This window comes from Poecilia formosa, unplaced genomic scaffold (assembly GCF_000485575.1).
Source record: "Poecilia formosa unplaced genomic scaffold, Poecilia_formosa-5.1.2 Scaffold434, whole genome shotgun sequence".
Taxonomy (NCBI): Eukaryota; Metazoa; Chordata; class Actinopteri; order Cyprinodontiformes; family Poeciliidae; genus Poecilia; species Poecilia formosa.
In genome coordinates, this window is record NW_006800373.1 from 158187 (window position 1) to 179714 (window position 21528).

Genomic DNA, 21528 nt, shown 5'->3' on the forward strand with positions numbered 1-21528 from the left:
TTTATTCATTCAGATCTAGGATGTGTTATTTGAGTGTACCCTTTATTTTTTTGAGCAGTGTATATATAATTGAAGTTAAAACTTAAATCAGCTTTCTTTTAGATTTAATACAAATCAAAATAACCAAATGTAAAAATTATTAAATATTTAAATTGTACACTTGTAATGTTACCTTTGCCCACATTTACAATGCAAATAGCGTTACATTTTAGTTTTTCATTTTAGTATTTGAAAGTGGTTTTTCATTTCCCATCTTTTATCACTAGAGGGCGTTCAAGATTCACATATTGTATAAAAAATATTTGCATGAAAATCTGTTTAAAGTTTCACTTTACCTAATGAGATTTTGTTTTAAGATTTGTTTCCATTTAGCTGTAAAAAAAAAAAAAGAAAGAAAGAAAATCAAGCTGCTGTTCACTTTTTCACGGTTTCGTTTATTCAGCTGTAACAATGAACCCGTTTCAAAGCAAAATTTGAAACTCTTGTTCAGAGCAAAGTGAAAACGGCACCAATATGTTCTGCTAATTAGTGCTGGTAACTGAAAATATATATATATATTTTTTTTTTATTTAGTATGAAATGAATGTTGAAATAAAAGGCACAAAAATCTGGTTAATTGTTTTTATTCCCTCTCAGACACAAACAGGTTCTGCGTGACAAAAATATGTCATTAAAACATCTACAAGAGGAAGATCAAACTGACCAAAATCATTCATGGAAAATTATACGCCGTACTTGAAAATAAGTCTCATATTTTTTCTATTTAATCCTGTACATATTGCTTCTCTCACGTCGGCTTATGTCATCATTGTGACAACAATCACACAGTATTGTCACAGAGCTGGAAATAGGAAGAAACTGCTTTCTTCATTGTCCTTTAACACAATGAGCTGGGATTATAATCAAGCATTTCAGCAGCATTTAAGATAATTAAACAGTAAAAGTTTTTTTTTTACTTGGAGGTCAGAAATTCCCAAAATAATGTAAAAAAAAAAATATCTCCATCTCCATCCAGGACCGGCTGTATGTGAATAAACCATACGACTTCAAACAGCCTTTCAGCAAGCAGTGTCCAGCAGTCACATTGGCCTGCCGCTTGAAAGGAAAATGTGTTTATTTTAAATACAAAACAATAATATATGCAATAGGCACACACACACACACACACACACACACACACACAGAAAGAAGTCAGTTGCCATCCTTCAATGAAACTTTCAGATGCTTGTTACAGATAAAAGCTGCAGTGTGATTTAATCTCCAATATAAAGTGCAGCAGTTTTGTATAGCTGAAAATTCAAACTTCAAGTATTTTTCATTTTATTTTTTTTTTGAGTTGGCATTCCCTCGCTTTGCAGATTATGTCATGACCCAAAACAGAACCACATTTAAGCCAACAGGAATGACTTTTAGCACACATTTGCATGTCTTATTTCTTATTTGTCTCTCAGAATCAAACTCTAACAACATCCTCTCTTTTGTCTTACGTGCAAAATGCGATGCATAGCAGGAAATTAACACTGTGCTTCACCTTGAACACACCACAGCAGCAGCAACATGCTGTGGGGAGATAACAGGGAACGGAAGAGCAACAACAACAAAAAAATGCAACACTTTTCAAAGTTAAAAAGGTAAGAGGTCTTAAAACTAGTGCATTTATTATTTGCCCTGATGAAGAGGTGTGAAAATCCTTAAAATAAAGAAACTTTATTTTCTAATGGCGCCCAAACCATCCTCTTAAGACGAATGATTTACAAAGCTAGTCTGGAACGTTCAGTGAGTAATTGTGACTTCCTTGTATCTCCAGGGTATAAATATGAGATACAGAAGGGAAGACAGAATAACATGCAACTCAAGTAACATGCATGCATGTTGATCTGCAGGTCAGGAAAAGCGTGCAAGAAAATAAATCATAAATCATTCATTTAAAAAAAAAAAAAAAAAAAAAAAAAAACCAGAACTGTGATAATCAAAACTGAGCCTCCTTTTCTTTACCACGGTTACCAACAACAAATAAATACATAAATACGTGTGCAACTTCTAAACTGTAAACTTACTGAACAAAATGAAAAAATAAATAAATAAGGACAGTGCATTGTTCCACATTTCACACCTGGACCTTCGGTACAGCAGCTGAATTACAGTACGAAATCTTCACATTTTCTGGTAGAACAAAACATAAAACGTGACAAACACCAAACATCTACAGAAATCAAAGCAAATTCTGGAGGTTGGCTCATACCAGACGGGACATTGTCTGCAGTGGATACTACTGTAGAGCCAACAGAGACGGAGTGATGATGACGATTCTACAGCTGTGGCGTTGTTCTGGTTAGATTAACGTAGATCCGCACATTTATTATTTGCTACAGTTTCTCAAAGCTCATGTAAAACTCGGGCGACGCCTTGGCCCAGATAAAAACATTCAATAAGGCAGGAAAATGTTTCCAAAAATAAAAAAAAACACACAAAAAAAAAATAAATAATAAAATTATTGGTAAACAGACACATTGCAAAACACACATCTCAAAATATGCTAAATATATAAGGGACTTCAAATTGTACAAACGACCTGGAAACTATCAAATGTGCGTTTTTTTTAATGTTTATAAGAATATAAGCTACACATCTATTAGATATATATCTCTAATCTCATCAGAGGCGATTTCATCCTGTTTGTTTCTTAATATCTGGAGTTACAAACAGGAATATAAGTTAACAAAAATAAAATACATCTCACTGTCCCTTCTTCAGAAAGAGTGCTTATTTATACGAGACATTCCGAGACTGGCAGCTGGGAACGGCTGATCTACGGTACCGGAGTCAGAGCATTAATGAGGTCTTCACTCGTCAATTTCATGCGTTTTTAAAGTGCCGAAGCCAAGGCTCAGACCTCTCGCAGCTACCGGCGAGAATCGTACTCGTGCCGGTCGGGATGACGCGGCTCGCACTCTTCGGGGCCCTCCTCCTCACCGCGGGCGTACGTCAGCACCAGCGTGACGGTGGCGAAGGTGGCTGCGTTCACGGGGAAGGCTCGTATCACCGTGGAGGTGAGGCCTCGCGTGAACACCATGTAACCCTCCTTCCTCACGCTCTGCCGCACGCAATCTGCGATGCCGCTGTACTGGTTGACTCCGCCCACCCCGTCCGCCTGCAACCGAGATTTGATCACATCTGCGGGATAGGTGACGATCCACGAGGCGATGCCGGCCATGCCGCCGGAAAACAGCAGTTTGGGGATCACGTAGCTGTCATTGGGCTCACAACCCAGGCTCTGCGTCAACACGGCGTAGGACCAGAAGTACACGCCGAAGCCAGGCGCTTCACGGACGAGCGTGGTGACCATTCCTCTGTTGATGCCCCGCAGGCCCTCTCGTCTATAGATGTGCAACAAACAGTCCAGGGAGTTCTTGTACAGCTTCTTAGAAGACGACTTCTTCTGCCCGGTGCCCTGCATTTGCATACGGGTCTTAGCTAGCTCCATGGGGCAGCAGATGACGGACTGTAAGATTCCTGCGGCGGCACCGGCCAGAAACTGGTGTGTGGGAGTGTCCTCTCCAAGCATACGCATGGCGTTGCCCTGGACACCAAACACTATCGCATTGATGAATGTCAGGCCCATCATGGGAGATCCAATGCCTTTATATAAACCAGCCACCTGCAGAAAACATCAGCAGTGACATCAGGGGCTAATCTTGGATCTTATTTTCATCCACATTCTGTTCCTTGAACTTAAAGAACCAAATAATTCAATTTGCGAACACTCCCTATCCTGAACCAGTGAATTCAACTAATCTGAAAACGTCGACAGTATGGACATAAAACCTCTATAACACGTGTGGTTCTTATCATAGCCATGATTGCTTTTCAGTGTTTTTCATGAGAACTTGAGAAATAAAGTGAAATGAACTGACTTACCGACTCCTGTCTTATGATGGACTGGAAACAGTGAAACGTTCCACGATAAAGCGGCTTATCGACGCTCTGGACCTGCAGCCTGACCTGGATGAGAAGTTTTTTTTTTTACTTAAAAGTTAACAAAAGTACAAAATGCGATATTACGATGGATTTATTTAAAATGTAAAGAAATTAGGTTTATTGAGATGTTTTGTTTTTTGTTTTGTTTTTTTTCTGAAATATATGTAAGGAATATGCTGCACTTCTTACCTTCACTGTGTCAAACGGGTGTCCGACCAAGACTCCAACAACACCTGAGGACAACATGTCAAGCAATTAGCGATTTGAAGCATCTGATTCTTTCTGTCAGGACGAAATCCTGTAAGAGAGAAAAACACTAAAAAATGTTTTCACTTCGCCTTACTTTATATGTCAGATAATAATCAGATAAACTTTTTAGATGTTGACAGAGTGGACAAATTATGAAGAAGTTTAAACGGGTATGAATACTTTTGCAAACTATTGTTCATGTATAGATAAGAAGAAGACAGTGCTGGCCACCGATGGCCCTGACTTCACTCTCAGAGTTGATCTTTTGTAATATTTTTGGCCAGCTACTCATAAACTTTACACGCTCTCTTTAGCCTAGTCAAACAATCTGTAAGAGGCAAAACATTTAGTGTGGTTTTATTTTTAGAGTAACACCTCGTCCTCCAGGAACAACATACTGGGCCCACTGCCAACTCACTGGCGTTCAATACTTTGTACATTTCTTTTGCATGGCTTCTAATGTTACTTAACACACCTGTACACCACATGAGGATGGCGTAACACAAGTTTGTGGGTGTTTTTTTTCTTCAATTTTCACATATATGAAATAAAAATTAATTTACTTTCCCTTTAAAAATATTGTAAGGCTAAATGAAAGGCTTGGAGCTACAGAAAACTGTACTCATACAGCATGTACTTTTATAAAGTACCATTAGTGACAAATTATATCAAACATGAATATGGAAAATATGAAACAAGAAGTAGTAGCTGTTTATACATCTATATAATGCCTTAAATTATTAGAATCAAATATTAAATACTCCAGTACACAATCTAAACTATGGTCTCCTAATTGTCATTTTTTTTGTGCATTATTTTCTGTTTACATGCACAACAACTCTTTGGCAGACTCACTCATGACTCACACTGTAAATAAACACTAGTTAATCCTACATTATCACCTGTTTGTCACATGATGCATTTATAGAGGAAAGCCTGTCTCTACAGTAAACTGGGAACAGCACACACAAGTTTCTTTCATTTGGACACACTGATGAATGGACATTGACCTGAACTTGGTGAAGAGCTGAGAAAACAAAGAGAAGGATGGTGCTTTGTCTGTCACTTTAAGAAAAATGTCCACCGAGTGCATTTATCCAACAGTTTCATTTCATTTTTGACCATTAAAATAGCAAATAATTATCAATCCATGGATATAAAGCACTTCATGAGACAGATTGCAGTCATATAAAACAAAATGTACTCGATCCCGAAACTTTATTGTTAACTTAATGAATATAATCAGTGGTTTCAACCCGTTTTTCCATCAGGAGCAGCTGACAGCCTATAAGATGGATCCCAGCTGTAGTAACTTACCTCCTATGCATCCAGCCACGAAGTCCATCATCTTTATGCAGCTTGTTGAGGACGTTATTGTCTGTTGTTGCTAATGACATAAACTATCAAAAACCTTTAAATATAATGCTTTAATCAAACACTGACAACTATTCTGTCCACCTTACTGTAATGATATCTGGATGTTTATTAAAGCTAATGAACCAACGTTAGCTGACACCGCCAGTTAGCCAACAGAACCGGCGAGCTGGTTAAGGATTCACTTTAATGGCTTACGGACGCAAAAATAGCTACGTTTTCTGATCTCTTATCCTCTGTTTCTTTCAGATAAAGCCCACTAGATGACATGTACGGCCTCTAAAAACAGCTGTGCTGCTGGTAGCCAATGCGAATCGTTTCAGTTACAGAGATTTTGTTACAGGAAGCGGTAACTACAGAGGGGCGGATCTTCTAACACGGGCTAAAGTTTCTGTCCAATCAGAGCGAAGAGAAAACGCCGACACCTCGCTCGAGGTGTATTACTTGTCATCTATTGGCTCACACGTCTAAACTAAGGGACGTGGTCTAGTTATGTTCAATTTGGTTTGCGGTGACTAATAAATTTAGAACACTTGATTTATTTTACAAATCTCTAGCACGAATGACAAAGATTGTGAAACATTTATATGGAGAGAAAAATAAGGTTCATGGTGTTGTATCGTAGTAAGTTGTAATGTGAAAATATGTTTCCGCACCGGTTGCTGTCACATCATTGCGCTTCTACATGGTGTTTTATGGAAACGTGCCACCATAAAGTACCTTATAGAATACCATATGGTGCATTCACATACGGAAGTATTATGAAATACTTCTAAGATTTTCTATTTCATAGACAGACTTAACCGAAACACTTATTCTTTCTGAAAATGTCAACAAATATGGCAATCATGTTTATGAGAGAAATATATCACGTTAATCAAAATGTCATTTTATTCAACTGAATTCAAAATGCCTGAACAAGTGTATCCATATTTTTAGGGCTGTGTTAAAATTTGTGGGCCTGGTGAGTTTGAATCATTTAAGAAAAACAATTTACAATCTGAAATGGTCAGTTACTTCAATTTAAATAGCAGTTTATTCGATTTTGGGGTTATTTCAATTTGGATATAAAATGTACGAGCTAACTTGAATGCACCATCAAAGCGTAACCGTAACATACCATTGAGTAGCGCAAATGGTTTAGAAACATCTTGACGCTAGATGGTAGCACAGATAGACAGAACCTATGGAAGCCCATTTCCGCCATGAAAGAAAAATAAAAGACCAACTGGAAGTCATAATTTCGACTTTCAAAGTCACAATTATGAGATTCAGTCATAATTTCGATTTTAAAAGTCATAATTATTATAAATATAATTATTATGGCTCATAATTATAATTATAATTATGAGCCATAATTATGAATTATGAGTCATAATTATGACAGGGGGAAGAGGTTTTTCATATAGTTTGGTTCGTTTGACACAGTGCAGCTGAAAATGTAACAAATGTTGCAGTTCTGGTCCCCAGTCGAACCTATCAGGTGTGAAAAAACCCAGTGTTGGTAAAAACATTGGTAAAGGATTAATAGAGAAGCAATGTTGTGATGACTTCCTGTAGGCGGAGTTTCAGATAGAGACAGAGGCCCAATTTTAAGCCACTGAATTACAAAGTAAAATTTATTTTGAGTCACACTTGATATGGAGAGTATTTTTATAACAGCTTTTGCTATTTTATTGCATAACGGCTCAATGGGGCCATTGTGATACACAATGGCAATACCAGGAAAATATATAATGCTAACCCTTTAGCCCTTGTGTTTAAAAATGGGGTCCAACCGACCCCACACCCATATCACTTGTATCAGCTGCCTCAGTCCTCGCACGCACAAGGGTTAAGGTGCCCCGGCTGAGGGTTAGACCTCTACAATTACACCCTGGAAGTGTACGTGTGCCGGTCGGGATGAGCCAGTTCAGTCTTTCGGGCCCTCCTCCTCACCGCGGGCGTACGTCAGCACCAGCGTGACAGTGGCGAAGATGGCTGCGTTCACGGGGAAGGCTCGCATCACCGTGGAGGTGAGGCCTCGCGTGAACACCATGTAACCCTCCTTCCTCACGCTGTGTCGTACGCAATCTGCGATGCCGTTGTACTGGTTGACTCCGCCCACCCCGTCCGCCTGCAGCCGAGATTTGATCACATCTGCGGGATAGGTGACGATCCACGAGGTGATACCGGCCATGCCGCCGGAAAACAGCAGTTTGGGGATCACGTAGCTGTCATTGGGCTCACAACCCAGGCTCTGTGTCAATACAGCGTAGGTCCAGAAATACATGCCAAAGCCAGGCGCTTCACGGACGAGTGTGGTGACCATTCCTCTGTTGATGCCCCGCAGGCCCTCTTGTCTATAGATGTGCAACAAACAGTCCAGGGAGTTCTTGTACAGCTTCTTAGAAGACGACTTCTTCTGCCCGGTGCCCTGCATTTGCATACGGGTCTTAGCTAGCTCCATGGGGCAGCAGATGATGCACTGCATGGTACCTGCAGCAGCACCAGTGATAAACTGGTGTGTAGGGATGTCCTCTCCAAGCAGACGCATGGCGTTGCCCTGGACACCAAACACGATTCCATTGATGAATGTCAGGCCCATCATGGGAGATCCAATGCCTTTATATAAACCAGCCACCTGCAGAAAACATCAGCAGTGACATCAGGGGCTAAACTTGGATCTTATTTTCATCCATATTCTGTTCCTTGAACTTAAAGAGCCAGTGCAGTCAAGTCGAGAGAAGTTTCTTTGTACAGCACATCAGCAGCAAGTCAGTTCAATGTGATTCACATAATAAAAACTGAAAATGACCAAGTTGTAAAGAAGACACCATCAACGATTGAACAGAGATTATATTTTGATGTCTATGGCTAAATAATACCTCTCCGTGTTTGGTTCTTGTCCTGGTGATGCAGAACCAGAACCAGAACCAGAAGACCAGAGAGGTGTGGAAGGTTGATACAACAACACCAAAGCGAAGCCATTCAGTGATTTATAAACTGTCTATTAAAGTCTATTCTGTGAGCTACGGGGAGCCGGTGTAGGGGCTGGTTTTAGTGAGAACACGAGCAGCAGCCTCCTGGATCAGCTGCAGCTTTCTGACTGATTTTTTACACTGATTATTGCAACTGATTACCACTGTTGCAGTAATCAAAGTGATTAAAGATGGACGCATGGATGAGTTTCTCTAGATCTCGCTGAGACATCAGTCCTCTAATCTGTTCTTCTGGCGATAGAAGGCAGACTTTGTAACTGTCTTTATGTGATTCTGACCAATGAATTCAGCTAATTTTGAGACTTTGGATTGAACAGAGATTATATTAAAAATCTATATTTAAAAACTCTGAAACACTTGCATAAAAAAAGCAATCATAGCCATGATTAATTGTCAGCTTTTTTCTTACTTTTTTTTTTATGAGACGCTAAAGAACTTGACAAGTAAAGTGAACTGGACTGACTTACTGACTCCTATCTTACGATGGACTGGAAACAGTGGAATGTTCCACGATAAAGCGGCTTATCGAACCTCTGGACCTGCAGCCTGACCTGGATGAGAAGATTTTTACTTTTACGTCCTAGCTGATCAAAATAAACATAAGTTAACAAACGTACAAAATCTGATCAAGGAGCATGTCATAACCATTTTACTTTTGGTATCTAGATATTACAAAGGATTTGTTTTAAATGTGAAGGAATTAAGTTTATTGGGATATACATGGTTTTTTAAATGTATGTAAAGAATATGATGCACTTCTTACCTTTACTGTGTCAAATGGGTGTCCGACCAAGACTCCAGCAGCACCTGAGGACAACATGTCAAGCAATTAAAGGATTGGTAGATTCTGGTTCTAAAGCCATTTCTGTTAGGAAATGAGAAAAACGCTAAAACCCTTTTATTTCCACATTGAAATTATGCATTACCTTACCACCGTATATCAAATAATATGAAATAAACTATTTAGTTGTTCACAGAGTGACAAAATATGACTCTATGCAAACCATCATTCATGTATAGATCGCTCTCAGAGCTCATCTTTTGAAATCTCAAAACATTTTTGCTCCACTTGCAGCGTGCCAGGCAGTGTGGCTTGTCAAACAGGATTTGTGGCTCGCACTGACTTGTGCCCGTGTTAAGACAAATAAAAAAACATATAAAAAATGTATTTGTGTGGCCACAACATCCCTCTATCCCCTTCTGCCTGCTTGGTAATCTAGAAGAACTGAACATGAACTCCAGACAAACCCAAACCCAACTGCATGTGGCCCTGTCTATCACCAAGAAAACAATTCTGCTTAACTGGAAAAATAGAAGAAAAAAAAAAAAGAAAAATCAATAGCTAGATCTTCACACACAACAGTTATCAATGGAGCAACAACTAGCAATATATACAAATCAATTTGAATGTTTGAATATAGCATGCTCCAAATTTCTTGATGCCATTTCATCACCGGTAAAATAAATAAGATTTTTGTTTGGTTTTTTTAAGTTATCCTTTATTTATTCTTTGTTCTGGCATATACTCTTATTTATTTTTCTATTTGTTTCCTTTCTTTTTCTCCCTCTCTTTTCCACTTCCTCCCAAAAATATCGGTGACTCTAACAGTTTAATCAATTAGAGGAGTGAAAAATAACTCAAATTAGAAAACTGAAACAGTATTCCCTCATCCAGATGTTAATTTAATTTTTGCTGTGATACCAATTGATTATGTTCTCTTTTGTTTTTGTTTTGAATGTATTCATTTTAGTATATGTTTGCCTGTATTTTTGTTTGGTTGGTTATTTTATTATTTTTAATGCTGTTACTTGTTCTATTATCTGATTAACTCTTTTGTACATCAGTACCCCTTCTTGCTTTTTGTCACTTTGTAATGTTTGTTACATACACATACAATTGGTGAATTAAAAAATAAATAAATGTAATAGGTTTAGCTTCAAATCTACAGGGCCTAGTGGAGCCAAAAATACTAGAACAGGATTTTTATATTTTGAAGCAAATCGGTGAACCATACTGAATAATCTGTGAAGTGCAGCAGTATAGTTTTGTGTCTGTGACTGTTAATATTCACCAGTTTTGTTTTGTTTTTCTGACACAGGTATGCAGCTTTGTTTTGCACCATTTGGGGCAAAAATGCAAGTATAAGATTTTTTTTTTTTTTTTTAAAGTGTGACTCAAGACATACAATTTGTGCCATGTACTTAAGAATTTGAAATAAGCGTTTTTACCTTGCTCGTCCATCAGGAGCAGCTGACACCCCATAGGATGGATCCCAGCTGTAGTAACTTACCTCCTATGCATCCAGCCACAAAGTCCATCATCTTTCTGCAGCTTCTTGGTGTTATTGTTGTGATTGCTAATGGCAGAGACTACCAAAAGCCTTTAAATATAATGCTTTATCAAGCACTGACAATCATGCTGTTAATCTCTGTCCTGCTGGTAGTCCGTGTGAATCATTTAACTTTTTGCTACAGGAACTGGTAACTCCAGAGGGGCGGATCTGTTTGCAAGTTTCTCTCCAGTAAGAGAGAAGAGAAAACGCCGACACCTCGATCGAGGCATATCACTTGTCATTTGTTGGCTCACGTGCGGTAAACTGAGGAATGTGGTTATAGAAATTAACCAGAATTAGCTTCTGTATACACATAAGAAGTTAAACATACTACAAATGTTTTCATTTGTTTATATGAGGACTTTTCACTCGTCTTTGTGCAAGGTTTTATTATAATATGGTTTCATGTGTTTATGGAACCTAATTCAGATTAATGTCCATGGTGGCACCCTATAGCTCCCCATGTGGTGCATTGAAGAATGGTGGTATTTTGAAATAACTAAGATTTGAATGTGATCTGAAGTCTTTATTTGTACTACAGCACATTTCAAAGTTGTATTCTTCATTTCACCCTAGAAACACCGTTCAACTTTCAGTTTGCAGATTCTTCCATGCTCTGTTTAGAAGTGAAGACGATTTACAAATATCTTTTACGTTTTTTCCACAACTTGATCTATGGTCAAGTTATCTCTTCCATATAATCTAGTCCACACACCATCTCTCTCTCTCTATCTCTCACTCTCTCATCTGCGCTTTCACTTTGCTTGAGATATATCTGTGAATGGCGGGACAATCGAAAACAAGAGACGGCCCTGATATGCATTTTGAACATATTTCCAATACTTCTTACACTTCCTGAATGGACAGGTTATTTGTGTCAAAGTGGCTGGCTCAGAAAGATCAAATTATTTGTGCCAATTGACAGATCGTCATTAATTACCATAGCGACAGAACGCTCTAACCAAGTCTTTCCAGCTTGGCAGGAAAACACAGCAGGGCCGGTGTCACGATTTGCGCCTGCTGTCTCTCGGAAAACACTGCCAAAAGGCAAGGTGGCAGAAGACCAAAGGAAGAAGGTTCCATGTGACTCGTGAGACTTGGATAGTCTAACTGACAACTGGATTTTCAAAATAAGACCTACACATACCCTACAAAATAAAGGGCATAAGACATAGGCTCCCATGCTTGAGATAGCACACGCTCTAGTGGTAGCACCACATAACAGAAGGTCAACATGCTAGTGACAAACACACAGACTAATGGTAGCATTTAAGCTGATGTTGCCATTTTAGCTATTTTTTTTAATATAAATGTTAGCTTTACATACTAAATAAAGTAACTCAATATCAGTCAATGCGCCTGTGATAAGCCACATCCTATTAGCAGCATCTTAGCTCATTTTAGCTTACATGCTAATGTTTGCATACTGTGTAGCGTAAGTCACTGGTGAAATCAGAATTTCTTTATTGTCAAATTTTAAAAAAACACCAACTCTCCAAGGCGCTGCAAATAAATACATAAGTATTTATAAATGTAAAATATAGTGGAAACAAACCAACACAACCTCCTTGAGGATAAGAGTTTGAGGAGGTGGTGACCCAATGTGAAGGGTCCTGGTTGTGCTGTGGGCTTTCTGGGGGCAGCAGGTCCCTTACATCTCCTCCAGAGATGGAGGAGGGCAGCCGGTCAGTCTCTTTGCAGTGTCGATGATCCTCTGGAGCTGCTTCCCTTCTGCCACAGTGCCGCTGGAGAACCACAGTGAGAAGCCATGGCTGAACACCGACTCCATAGAGCAGCGATTCGGTGCACCAAGAGCTCAGTACTCAGGTTGTTCTTCCTGAGAAACACTACGAAGTACAGTTTCTACTGCGCCCTGTTCAGGATGGAAGTCGTCAGGTCAGGTCTTCAGAAAACTTGATATCAATAATGTAAAGTCTACAAAATGCTATTTATTCCTTCTTAGTATCAAGTTAATAAAAATGAATTTTTTTTATTCAATTCAGTTGTTTAAATCTTTGCATCTGGCAGCAACAAAACAAACTGAATTCAAAATGCCTGAACAATTGTATCCACATTTCTAGGCATGTTTTGAAATTTACTGACCTGGTCAGATTTAATTTGTCCAGGTTAAAAAAAATCTATTTACATTTTGGCCAGTGATATCAATTTAAATAGAAGTTTATTTGATATTAAGTCAGGCGATTGGAGATTGGACTGTAAAACGTACGAGCTAACTTGAATGCACCATAGCGTTTAAAAAAAAAAAAAAAAAAGTAACCGTAAAATACCGCGTAGAAGCGCAAATGGTTTCGGAAACATCTCGACGCTTGACGCGACACCAACACCGGCTGTCACGTAACAGCAAAGCAGTCAAGGTTACCGGTCGAGTTTCAGTGCACACATGGTTTGACCACTCGACAAGATGCATATAGTGGACTTTGTGTCCGGATCTGTTGCAGGTAACGGGTAAAACTAATCTCGCCACGCTGGTTTGTTAGCGTTTGGTGCTGTTGCTAAATGGCTAGCCGCTGTCAGTGTGTGATATAACGACACATGCAAAGATCAGATTAGTTATGACACGACGGCTTGACGGCCTTTTTTTTCTTTTTTTGTACAATTTCTTTTTTCGTGTTTCAGCTAGTTTTAAACCTGTGCAGGTTTGGCTTTGCTACCTAAAGGCAGACATAACAATGCAGACATAGTCAGTCAACATTTGGTTTCTGTTAAGCTGAATTAATAACAGCTTGATTCCAACCATACACGGACTATGTTCCTTTGCATGCTTATCTGTTCCGTATGATTGCGATGTTTGGCAAACTACAAATAAAAGCGAGACCTTGCTCATATATCTGTGTGCTGTCCTTGGTCCGAACCAACAGGGGCATGTGGAGTCACCGTGGGCTTCCCTCTGGACACTGTGAAGGTACAGTGAGGCTCAGATACGGTCTCTGATGGCACATGCATGACTTCTAGATCACAGCTAATACATTTTCGTGTTATTCTTAACCTTTTTAGGTCAGAATCCAAACTCAGAAACAGTTCACAGGCGTGTATCAGTGTGTACTGGAGACCATATCAAAAGAAGGGGTGAGTATATTATTTCCAGGACATTCTCACACAAATTGATTAGGTTGGCGTAAATCTAAGTAGCCCTGATAATGACATGGATTTGAAGGTTCTCTGTAGGCCGCTGTGAGATTTTCACTTTGAGTACAAAATATCGTTATTTCACCGTATAGCAATATTTACACAAAAATCCTACATAAATCCATCAGCAGCACAAATTATTTCTTTAAAACCGACAAGAAATAATTGTTGCTTAAGAAAAGAAGCGGCAATTATTTTCTTAATTGTAGATATTGACTATAACAGTTACATTTGAAGTTACACTTTAAGATCTTAGAGTTAAAACTAAAGCTGCAAATTTGGTAAAGTGAAAAAAAAAAAATCTAAATTGTTGAGGTGTTTTAATTGAACTACTTGCACAAGAACCTGCACATTTAAGGAACACTAGCAACTAAAACGAGACTATAATTACAAGGATTTTGTTTTTCAAGTTCAACATTAAATCCTGGAGACTCAAAGTTTTTTTATTTTGTAAATCCTTTTTGAAAAGCACACATTTGCACATCATGTGTGCTTTAAGTAGGACGCCTCGTGGATTCTGTTTTATGAATCCACAAGGGACACATTGAAGAATGAAGAGTGTGCCATCTTTTTAGAAAACTTACAGTGAAACGGTTGCAAAAAACCATTTGACCAAAGTCGTGTGATTTTAAAATGCATTCCTACCAAAATACCAAAGACGTGCATGTCAACCTCTGAGCTTTAATCGCAAGCGGAGTAAATCGCTGCGACGCCGATGGAGCGAAATTGCAAAGCAGCGCAATCATCGGAACAAACAAAATGAAGTAAAATATAAATAAATTTTTTGGCCTTCCTTCCCCCTCCGTTGTTCGCTCAGGTGCACGGCTTCTTCAAAGGCATGTCGTTTCCCCTGACCACGGTCTCGCTGACGTCCTCTGTGGTGTTTGGCACCTACAGGAACTGCCTGCAGTGCATGAAGCAGGCGAGGGGAGCTGAGTGGAGTCCAAGCACCAAACTGGAAATCTTCTTGGCTGGGATGGTGGGAGGTGTAGCTCAGGTAAAAGGAAAAACAAAAAAACCCAGGTTCACACCCCACCTTGTGTCTTATTAATCTTACTCGTAAACATTAGTCCTTACACAAACTGAACAACTTTAACTTCATTTGGGTGTTTTAAGCTTGTGCCTCCGATCTGTTTCCGACAGACGTCGGTCATGTCTCCAGGCGACATAGTGAAAGTGCGTCTGCAGTGTCAGACAGAGTCGGCGCGGGAAGGAGCCAACAAGCTCCGACTAAAGTACCGCGGCCCGGTTCACTGCCTGCTGAGCATCGTCAAGGAGGAGGGGCTCAGGGGGCTCTACAGAGGAGCTCTGCCGCTCATGCTGAGAGACGGCCCGTCGTACGCCACCTACTTTTTGACTTATGCGACCGTCTCTGAGTGGATGTCAGGCGGCAGCAATGAGAAATTACGTGAGTAAAAAAAGGGGGCAGCTTCTTCCAACCTTGTCAGGCTTTTCCAGTCCGAGAATCCCATCCAAATGCGGGATGTAGGATGTGATGATGTTATTTTGTGTCCCTAAGACTGGAGCGGTGTGATGCTGGCTGGAGGAGTGGCAGGAATGGCGGGATGGTTCGTCGGAACGCCCATGGATGTGATAAAAGCCCGTCTGCAGATGGACGGCGTGCGAGGGCCGAAGCGGTACAGGGGCTTTTTCCACTGCGTCGCGGAGACGGCGAGAGCCGAGGGAGCTGCGGTTTTCTTCAAGAGCCTGGGCATCAACTGCCTGCGCGCATTCCCAGTGAACATGGTGGTGTTTTTCACGTACGAGGTTCTCACCGGTTTCCTTCGGACTGGACCGGGAGGCGTTGACTCGCCTCACGTAAGGCTGGAATAGGAAAATCTCCGTTTGACCCAGTGCTAAATATTTGGTTGCCCAGGAGCGACTGTCTCCACGATGATCACTAAAACTGTTGCATATCATGCTTTCAAAAACAAAAACATCAGTTTTGTGTTTTTGGGAAATTCCATCAGTCAAGTGTTACTGTATGTGACTCCGTCTGGCCACTAGATGGCATCCTTGACCTGATCCACAACTTGAGACATTTTTAACTTAATTCACAACCTTTAAGTGACTTGAATCAGCCGTCCTTGTTTGGATAGCATTGGACATTCGTCCCTAAACAGGCCACATGCTTCACTTTGCTTCCACTGCTTTTTTGCAAACAAAATGTTACAAGTGACTCAAACATATTGAAACTGGCTGTAACGAGTTGAACTACATAAAAAAAATAGGAGCGCAGATTCTGCTTTAACAGCAAATGTTTCCTCTTTTTTAAGCCCAGTAAAGAGGAAACCTGCCGACTAATCAATGGATTAAACTCGTGTATTAATATTTTCATTTTAATATCGGAGTAATATAATATGGGGTAAAAGAAAACACACTGTTACAAAGGCAGAGGCAAGCCAGGGTTCTTTAAATGTTGGAAATGTGTAACTTATTTATTTTTTATTACTACAATGAATGTTTATTATGTCTTGTGCAATAAAGCTTGACAATACTTCGTGGACCTCTTTGACAATGCATTGGAAGAATGCATTGAAGTTTTACACTTCGTTCAAGATGTCAACAAGCAGAAGTCGGAATATTTGGCTGGGAAACACTTAGTTTGTCTGCAGTTATGAATATCAAATATGTTGCAGTCAGAAGATAAAAGGAGAAGCAGCTGAGCCATGACAACGCACATTAGTAGCCATGATGGAAAGAAAAGCGACTGAAGTGCATTTTTCCAGAGTGCACGCTTTCATTTTATTCCACAGCATAACTGATACGTTTATGAAGGATTTTTACTCTGTTAATTGCACATCAAACTAGTGATCTCTATTCTTATGCCGCATGTCTAACAAGCCTTCCTCCGATCTCCAGATATGGATTAACTTGATCCGGCTTTTTGAATAACATAGTTCGTACAAACACTAATGAACAGCGCTACATCGGTTGTCTACTGCTGTGTTTTTTAAATTAATAATGCAGCAATTTCTCACAGGTACTAACTCCAATTAATCCTTGGAAAAGACAATGGTTTCCTCACCTCACAATGGCTTTTTGAGGGTTTTTGTCTGCCTCAAAAAAAAATAAGTTGCACTCGCATTCAACGCTGGCATTCCACAGTGAGAGGTTGGTTGAGCTACTATCATTTCAAACCAGCCAGCCTAATAAATAAATACTTGTTTTACATCAGGTTTAAGTTAAATATTTAGATTTGCAGCTGCAGCTCATCTCTCAGACTGAGCAGAGACGGGACGTCGACATGACGTCTTGCCACAAATTTCCAGTTTGATTTTGGTCTAGACTTTGAATACATGATCTCAACTGTCCCATCGCATCTCTTGGTCGTTGTCCTGGTGGAAGGTGACCCTACAACCCCAGTCTACAGTCTTTGGCAGCATCTGACACATTATCTCAGATAATCTCCTTTTTGTTTAGGTCCATCCATTCTGCCTTTTTCCCTGCACCTGCTGAAGAAAAGCCTCCCTATAACAAGATGCTGCTGCTGCCACCATGGTGTGTTCAGAGGGGCAACGTCGACTCTCTTCCGTAAAACACAGATTTAATCGCCGTCCTTTCAAACTTTTGTCCGACCTGAACAGTGGATCTCTGCAGCTCACTCAGAGTTACCACGGGCCTCTTAAGCTGCTGCTGCTTTGAATAAAGCTCTCCTTGCCTCTTCTCCAGGTTTAGGTGGACACCCAGGTCTTGGTGAGTTTGCATCTTTGCCATTTTACTCATGATGAGTTGAACAGGCCTCTGAGAGATGCTCTTCCCATGATCTCTGTACTTGGGCACAATTGTTTAAACAGATGAATGAATTGCCTTCATCCAGATGATTGAATCTGGATGTTGCTCCCATCCAGACTCCAGTCTCTTCCTGATACTGTGACTGTTTGCTTTTGATTTTCTCATCCTGAAAGTCAAGAAAGTTTCCAGAGTCATGCCATCATTATCTTTGCTTCCCCTCATTGTTTAAAGAGAAAGCAGTCATTCTGTATGTAAACTTCCGATTATGATGTTGATACATAAATCCTATTATTATGCTTTTTTTATTATTATTATTTAATGTAGTAAGTAAACTTCTGACTTCAACTGTAAAAGTCTATGGTTATTTCGTGAGAAAGTGTAGCCAAATACTTTTTTGCAAGGGATTTTTAATCAGATCAGGAAAAGCCTGTAAAGATATGCCTATATCTGCAGTCAGACCAAAAGAGGTTTGAAACGACTGGACATGGAGCCATGTTAATTTTGCACAGTGAGGATGATGAAATTATGAGATAATGCTGCTGCAACGGGATGGGAATCTACTTTAACCCTCCTGTTGTGTTTTAAAGTTTAAAAATCTTTTACAAATAGAAATATATATATTTTTTTTTTGCATGAAACTTTTTCTATTTGTCTTAATAGGTGCACTGTACATATGAATTGAAAAATGGTTCATTTTACACATTTTGCAAACCTCCCCTGCGTCTACATTTTACATAGATACTGTTTGGGTCAATTTGACCCGGCAGTCAAGTTGAAGGGTAAAAACAATAAAAAAATGTCCAATTCTATATGTTTCCTTGCAGCTATGAGCCATATTTCACCACACACACACACACACACACACAAGCCCACTTTCTCACTACTCTCTTTTTACTTCACTAGGAAACTGTGAGAAAACAGGTGTTTATGCAACTTTTGACGGGAACCTTTTCTGTTCCCGTGGGCAAACTCCACCCACACTGAGTGGACCCTCAGCAGAAGTGGGGGGCGGGGGGGAAACATAAATACTCTCTGCATGACTCATTTGTCTTGATTTTAATCAGCGGGTCAATTTGACCCAGAACAGTATACGTGTCTCAAGCTCAATTATAAAGATCACACCTTGGAGAAAAAAAAAAAAAAAATCTAAATGTGACATAAAAATTTTACGAAAGATCAATTTCAAGGAAATAATTGCTTTTTTGTTTGTAGGTGTTTTTTTTCAGTGGACATAAAAAATTTAAATTCCAGTTTTATGTCCAAATGGGTAAATTGTCGTCATTGATCCTTTATTTGTGAGAAATGAAAAAAAAACACACAAAAAAACATCATTGCACAAATATTAATTGAAATAGTTATTATTGGACTTATTGGACAAACATGTTTTGGAGGATTTTTTATTTATTTTTTTTTATGTTTCTGACACTACTGTGTGATTAAACACTTATTATTGCTGCACCTCACAAACGAACACAACAGGAGGGTTAAGGCTCCCTTACGTCTTAACCAAGAGAACAACACATGGCAGGGGGATGTCGAGCTGAGGTTTCAAGTTATCTTAGGACTTCACAGTTGGGAAAATATCACATCAGTTTCAGCTTTTGCCAAAACCATCCGTCATCTTTTCAAGTTTCTCCCGAACTGAGACGGAGAGACAAACAACCCTGTTATTTACTGAACTCAAACACACTGTAGCATGAGCAAACATCAATGGGAATCCTGGAAACATTTTTAAGAGCTGATTTAATGAAACCGCCATCACTCTGAGCGGCCCACAAACATTATTACTGCAACAAAAACTTCATCTGTTTTTTTTTTTTTTTTTTTTTCTTTCCTCCGAGAACCCGTGAGAACAGACGTCTCCTGAAATATGTGTTAAAGTGAGGAGTTCATCTGTTTTACATCTGTAATTGGCTCATGGTTTATCCCACCCTGGGAGCACTAAAGATCTATTGTAAAGAAGTCAACTGTAACGATTTAATTGAACGACAGATTTACCAAATGGATGAGGTGGGGTCATGTCAGGAGAGAGCCCAGGAGTTTTAGCTCTGGGGTGTCTTTTTTTGGGTTAAATGCTGTTAAAAAAAAAAAAAAACAGAACAACAACAAAAAACAACAACAACAACAACAACATAGTGTCTTTTTTATGGTTTGATACTGTGCATATTCAAATTCCTTTTTGCACACGTAAAACTCATTAGCCCGAACTGTAAACACAACTTCAAGACGTAGCTCACAACGAAGGAAGATAATGGTTGCCATCAGTTAATTAGAAGTGACCTAACAGAGTAATTATAGGAGGTTATGTGTGGTTCACAGGCTTTCATGTGCAACGGGTTAATAGTTTGGCCATACATAAAGCGGAACGGGGTCTGCTGAGCTGCGCGCCTTTATTGCAGCTCCAAATCAGCGCTGGGATCCACAAACCAGGCTTCTCCACAATGGGAGACTCGCTGGGATTCTAGGAACAGCACTGCGTACAGTGGAACGGGAAAAACTCTTCAATGTTGTCTTTGTTAGCTGCTTTTAATTAAACCCTCCATGTCTTTTCTCGGGATCCAAAACAGCCCACAATTATACAAGCATCCAGAGATCTCATTCAATAAAGCTTCAGGCTCACTGCTTGTGAAATGACCAGAACTGAGAGAGACACCTCATTGCTGTTGTTTTTTTTTTAATAGATTTCTGGTTGACTTCGATTCCAGGGAATCCGGGAATGAAAAAAATAAATAAAGTGATTCTAGACAGGCGACGCTCATGTGTTTAGATTTTATGGCTGTGACCTTTCTGATTACTGCCACGAGATTACCAGAATGTTTTATTTTATTTATTTTTTTTTAATAAGACTGTCTCTTGCTTGGGAATTCAAGATGAAATCAAATAAATAAATTTGGTCGATATGAAATGACAAATATGCAATAACTTTTGGACTATTTTTTTACAAGCATTTCTGGTTTCTCCTTGGGTTTAAAGAAAGGATTCACAACCCAACGCTGAGTTAGAGGATCTAGATGTAGATTTTAACAATGAAGAAACGATGAAGGATCCAAAGGAGGAATATCTTTGTGTGCAAAATGTCATCTTCTAAAAAAAACAAAAAAACAAATAGGATCAGTCATAGTTAATTGGCTCTTTGACAGATATTGAGAAACATCTAAACAAGCAGCTTTTGATTTTGGCAGGACAATCTTAAAAACCTTCACATCTTAACATCGTCTGAAGTTATGATGAGAGTTTTCTAAAAAAAAAAAAAATTCAGTGTAGGTACCTTCACAACTCTAAAAGATTAGATGTGAGGAGTTTAAACTATTTATGGGATGGTTCACTGACAGAAACAGAATTTCTCCTCCACCTTTTAATGCTAAAAGCAGTCGTGTCAGTCATTCTTGCAATATTTGTTTCCATTTTTTTAGTGAATACAGTTGCACATTTTATTTTTGCACATGCCTGTTTTTGTTACTTGCATAATTATCTAATATTTTGAGCTGCATCCTACTTTCGTGGTGTTAAATCTGCTCAGGTTTGTCCCAGATGACCATTTTGCTTTATTCTAATTGCCGTAAAGCATATATTATTAGGCCAAGGTTTCCATTTGCTCACGGTGCCAATAATTGAACAATCTGTGCATGTGGTAACTCGCAAAAAAAAAAGAAAAAGAAAAATGTAAAGACAACACATCTTTATCTAAATGTTACTTTTGAATAAAGGCTTTAATATGTCTTGCGGCTGTC

At 39.2% G+C, this 21528-nt stretch overlaps 2 protein-coding genes and 1 pseudogene across 3 annotated transcripts; 1 reads left to right on the forward strand and 2 right to left on the reverse strand.

Annotated features, from left to right (window-relative positions):
• Window positions 1–608: 608 nt before the first annotated feature.
• Window positions 609–5980, reverse strand: LOC103155525 (mitochondrial basic amino acids transporter-like). Of its 2 annotated transcripts, none has more exons than XM_007577238.2 (4): window positions 5545–5980; window positions 4168–4211; window positions 3919–4002; window positions 609–3658 (listed from the first exon to the last, which is right to left on the reverse strand). In XM_007577238.2, exons 1-4 carry the CDS (start codon window positions 5573–5575, stop codon window positions 2903–2905), a joined length of 915 nt encoding a protein of 304 aa, XP_007577300.1. In that variant the 5' UTR covers window positions 5576–5980; the 3' UTR covers window positions 609–2902. The 2 variants fall into 2 exon arrangements, with proteins under 2 accessions (XP_007577300.1, XP_007577301.1); XM_007577239.2 differs by having other exon boundaries at window positions 4168–4276.
• A 1218-nt stretch (window positions 5981–7198) lies between these two features.
• On the reverse strand, window positions 7199–8212 carry LOC103155526 (mitochondrial basic amino acids transporter-like; annotated as a pseudogene).
• Window positions 8213–13199: 4987 nt separating this feature from the next.
• Window positions 13200–16563, forward strand: slc25a47a (solute carrier family 25 member 47a). Its single transcript, XM_007577241.2, has 6 exons — window positions 13200–13374; window positions 13795–13838; window positions 13931–14002; window positions 14880–15059; window positions 15206–15470; window positions 15582–16563. Exons 1-6 carry the CDS (start codon window positions 13338–13340, stop codon window positions 15893–15895), a joined length of 912 nt encoding a protein of 303 aa, XP_007577303.1. The 5' UTR covers window positions 13200–13337; the 3' UTR covers window positions 15896–16563.
• Window positions 16564–21528: the final 4965 nt, after the last annotated feature.

Excerpts from the sequence above, each read along its gene's own strand:
- LOC103155525 (XM_007577238.2), bottom strand. The coding sequence starts at position 5,575 with ATGATGGACTTCGTGGCTGGATGCATAGGAG. Across the intron at positions 4,212-5,544 it reads CGTGGCTGGATGCATAGGAG|GTGTTGTTGGAGTCTTGGTC; the intron begins GTAAGTTACTAC and ends TGTTGTCCTCAG. Across the intron at positions 3,659-3,918 it reads CCATCATAAGACAGGAGTCG|GTGGCTGGTTTATATAAAGG; the intron begins GTAAGTCAGTTC and ends TGTTTTCTGCAG.
- slc25a47a (XM_007577241.2), top strand. The coding sequence starts at position 13,338 with ATGCATATAGTGGACTTTGTGTCCGGATCTGTTGCAG. Across the intron at positions 13,375-13,794 it reads TGTGTCCGGATCTGTTGCAG|GGGCATGTGGAGTCACCGTG; the intron begins GTAACGGGTAAA and ends CCGAACCAACAG. Across the intron at positions 14,003-14,879 it reads AGACCATATCAAAAGAAGGG|GTGCACGGCTTCTTCAAAGG; the intron begins GTGAGTATATTA and ends TTGTTCGCTCAG.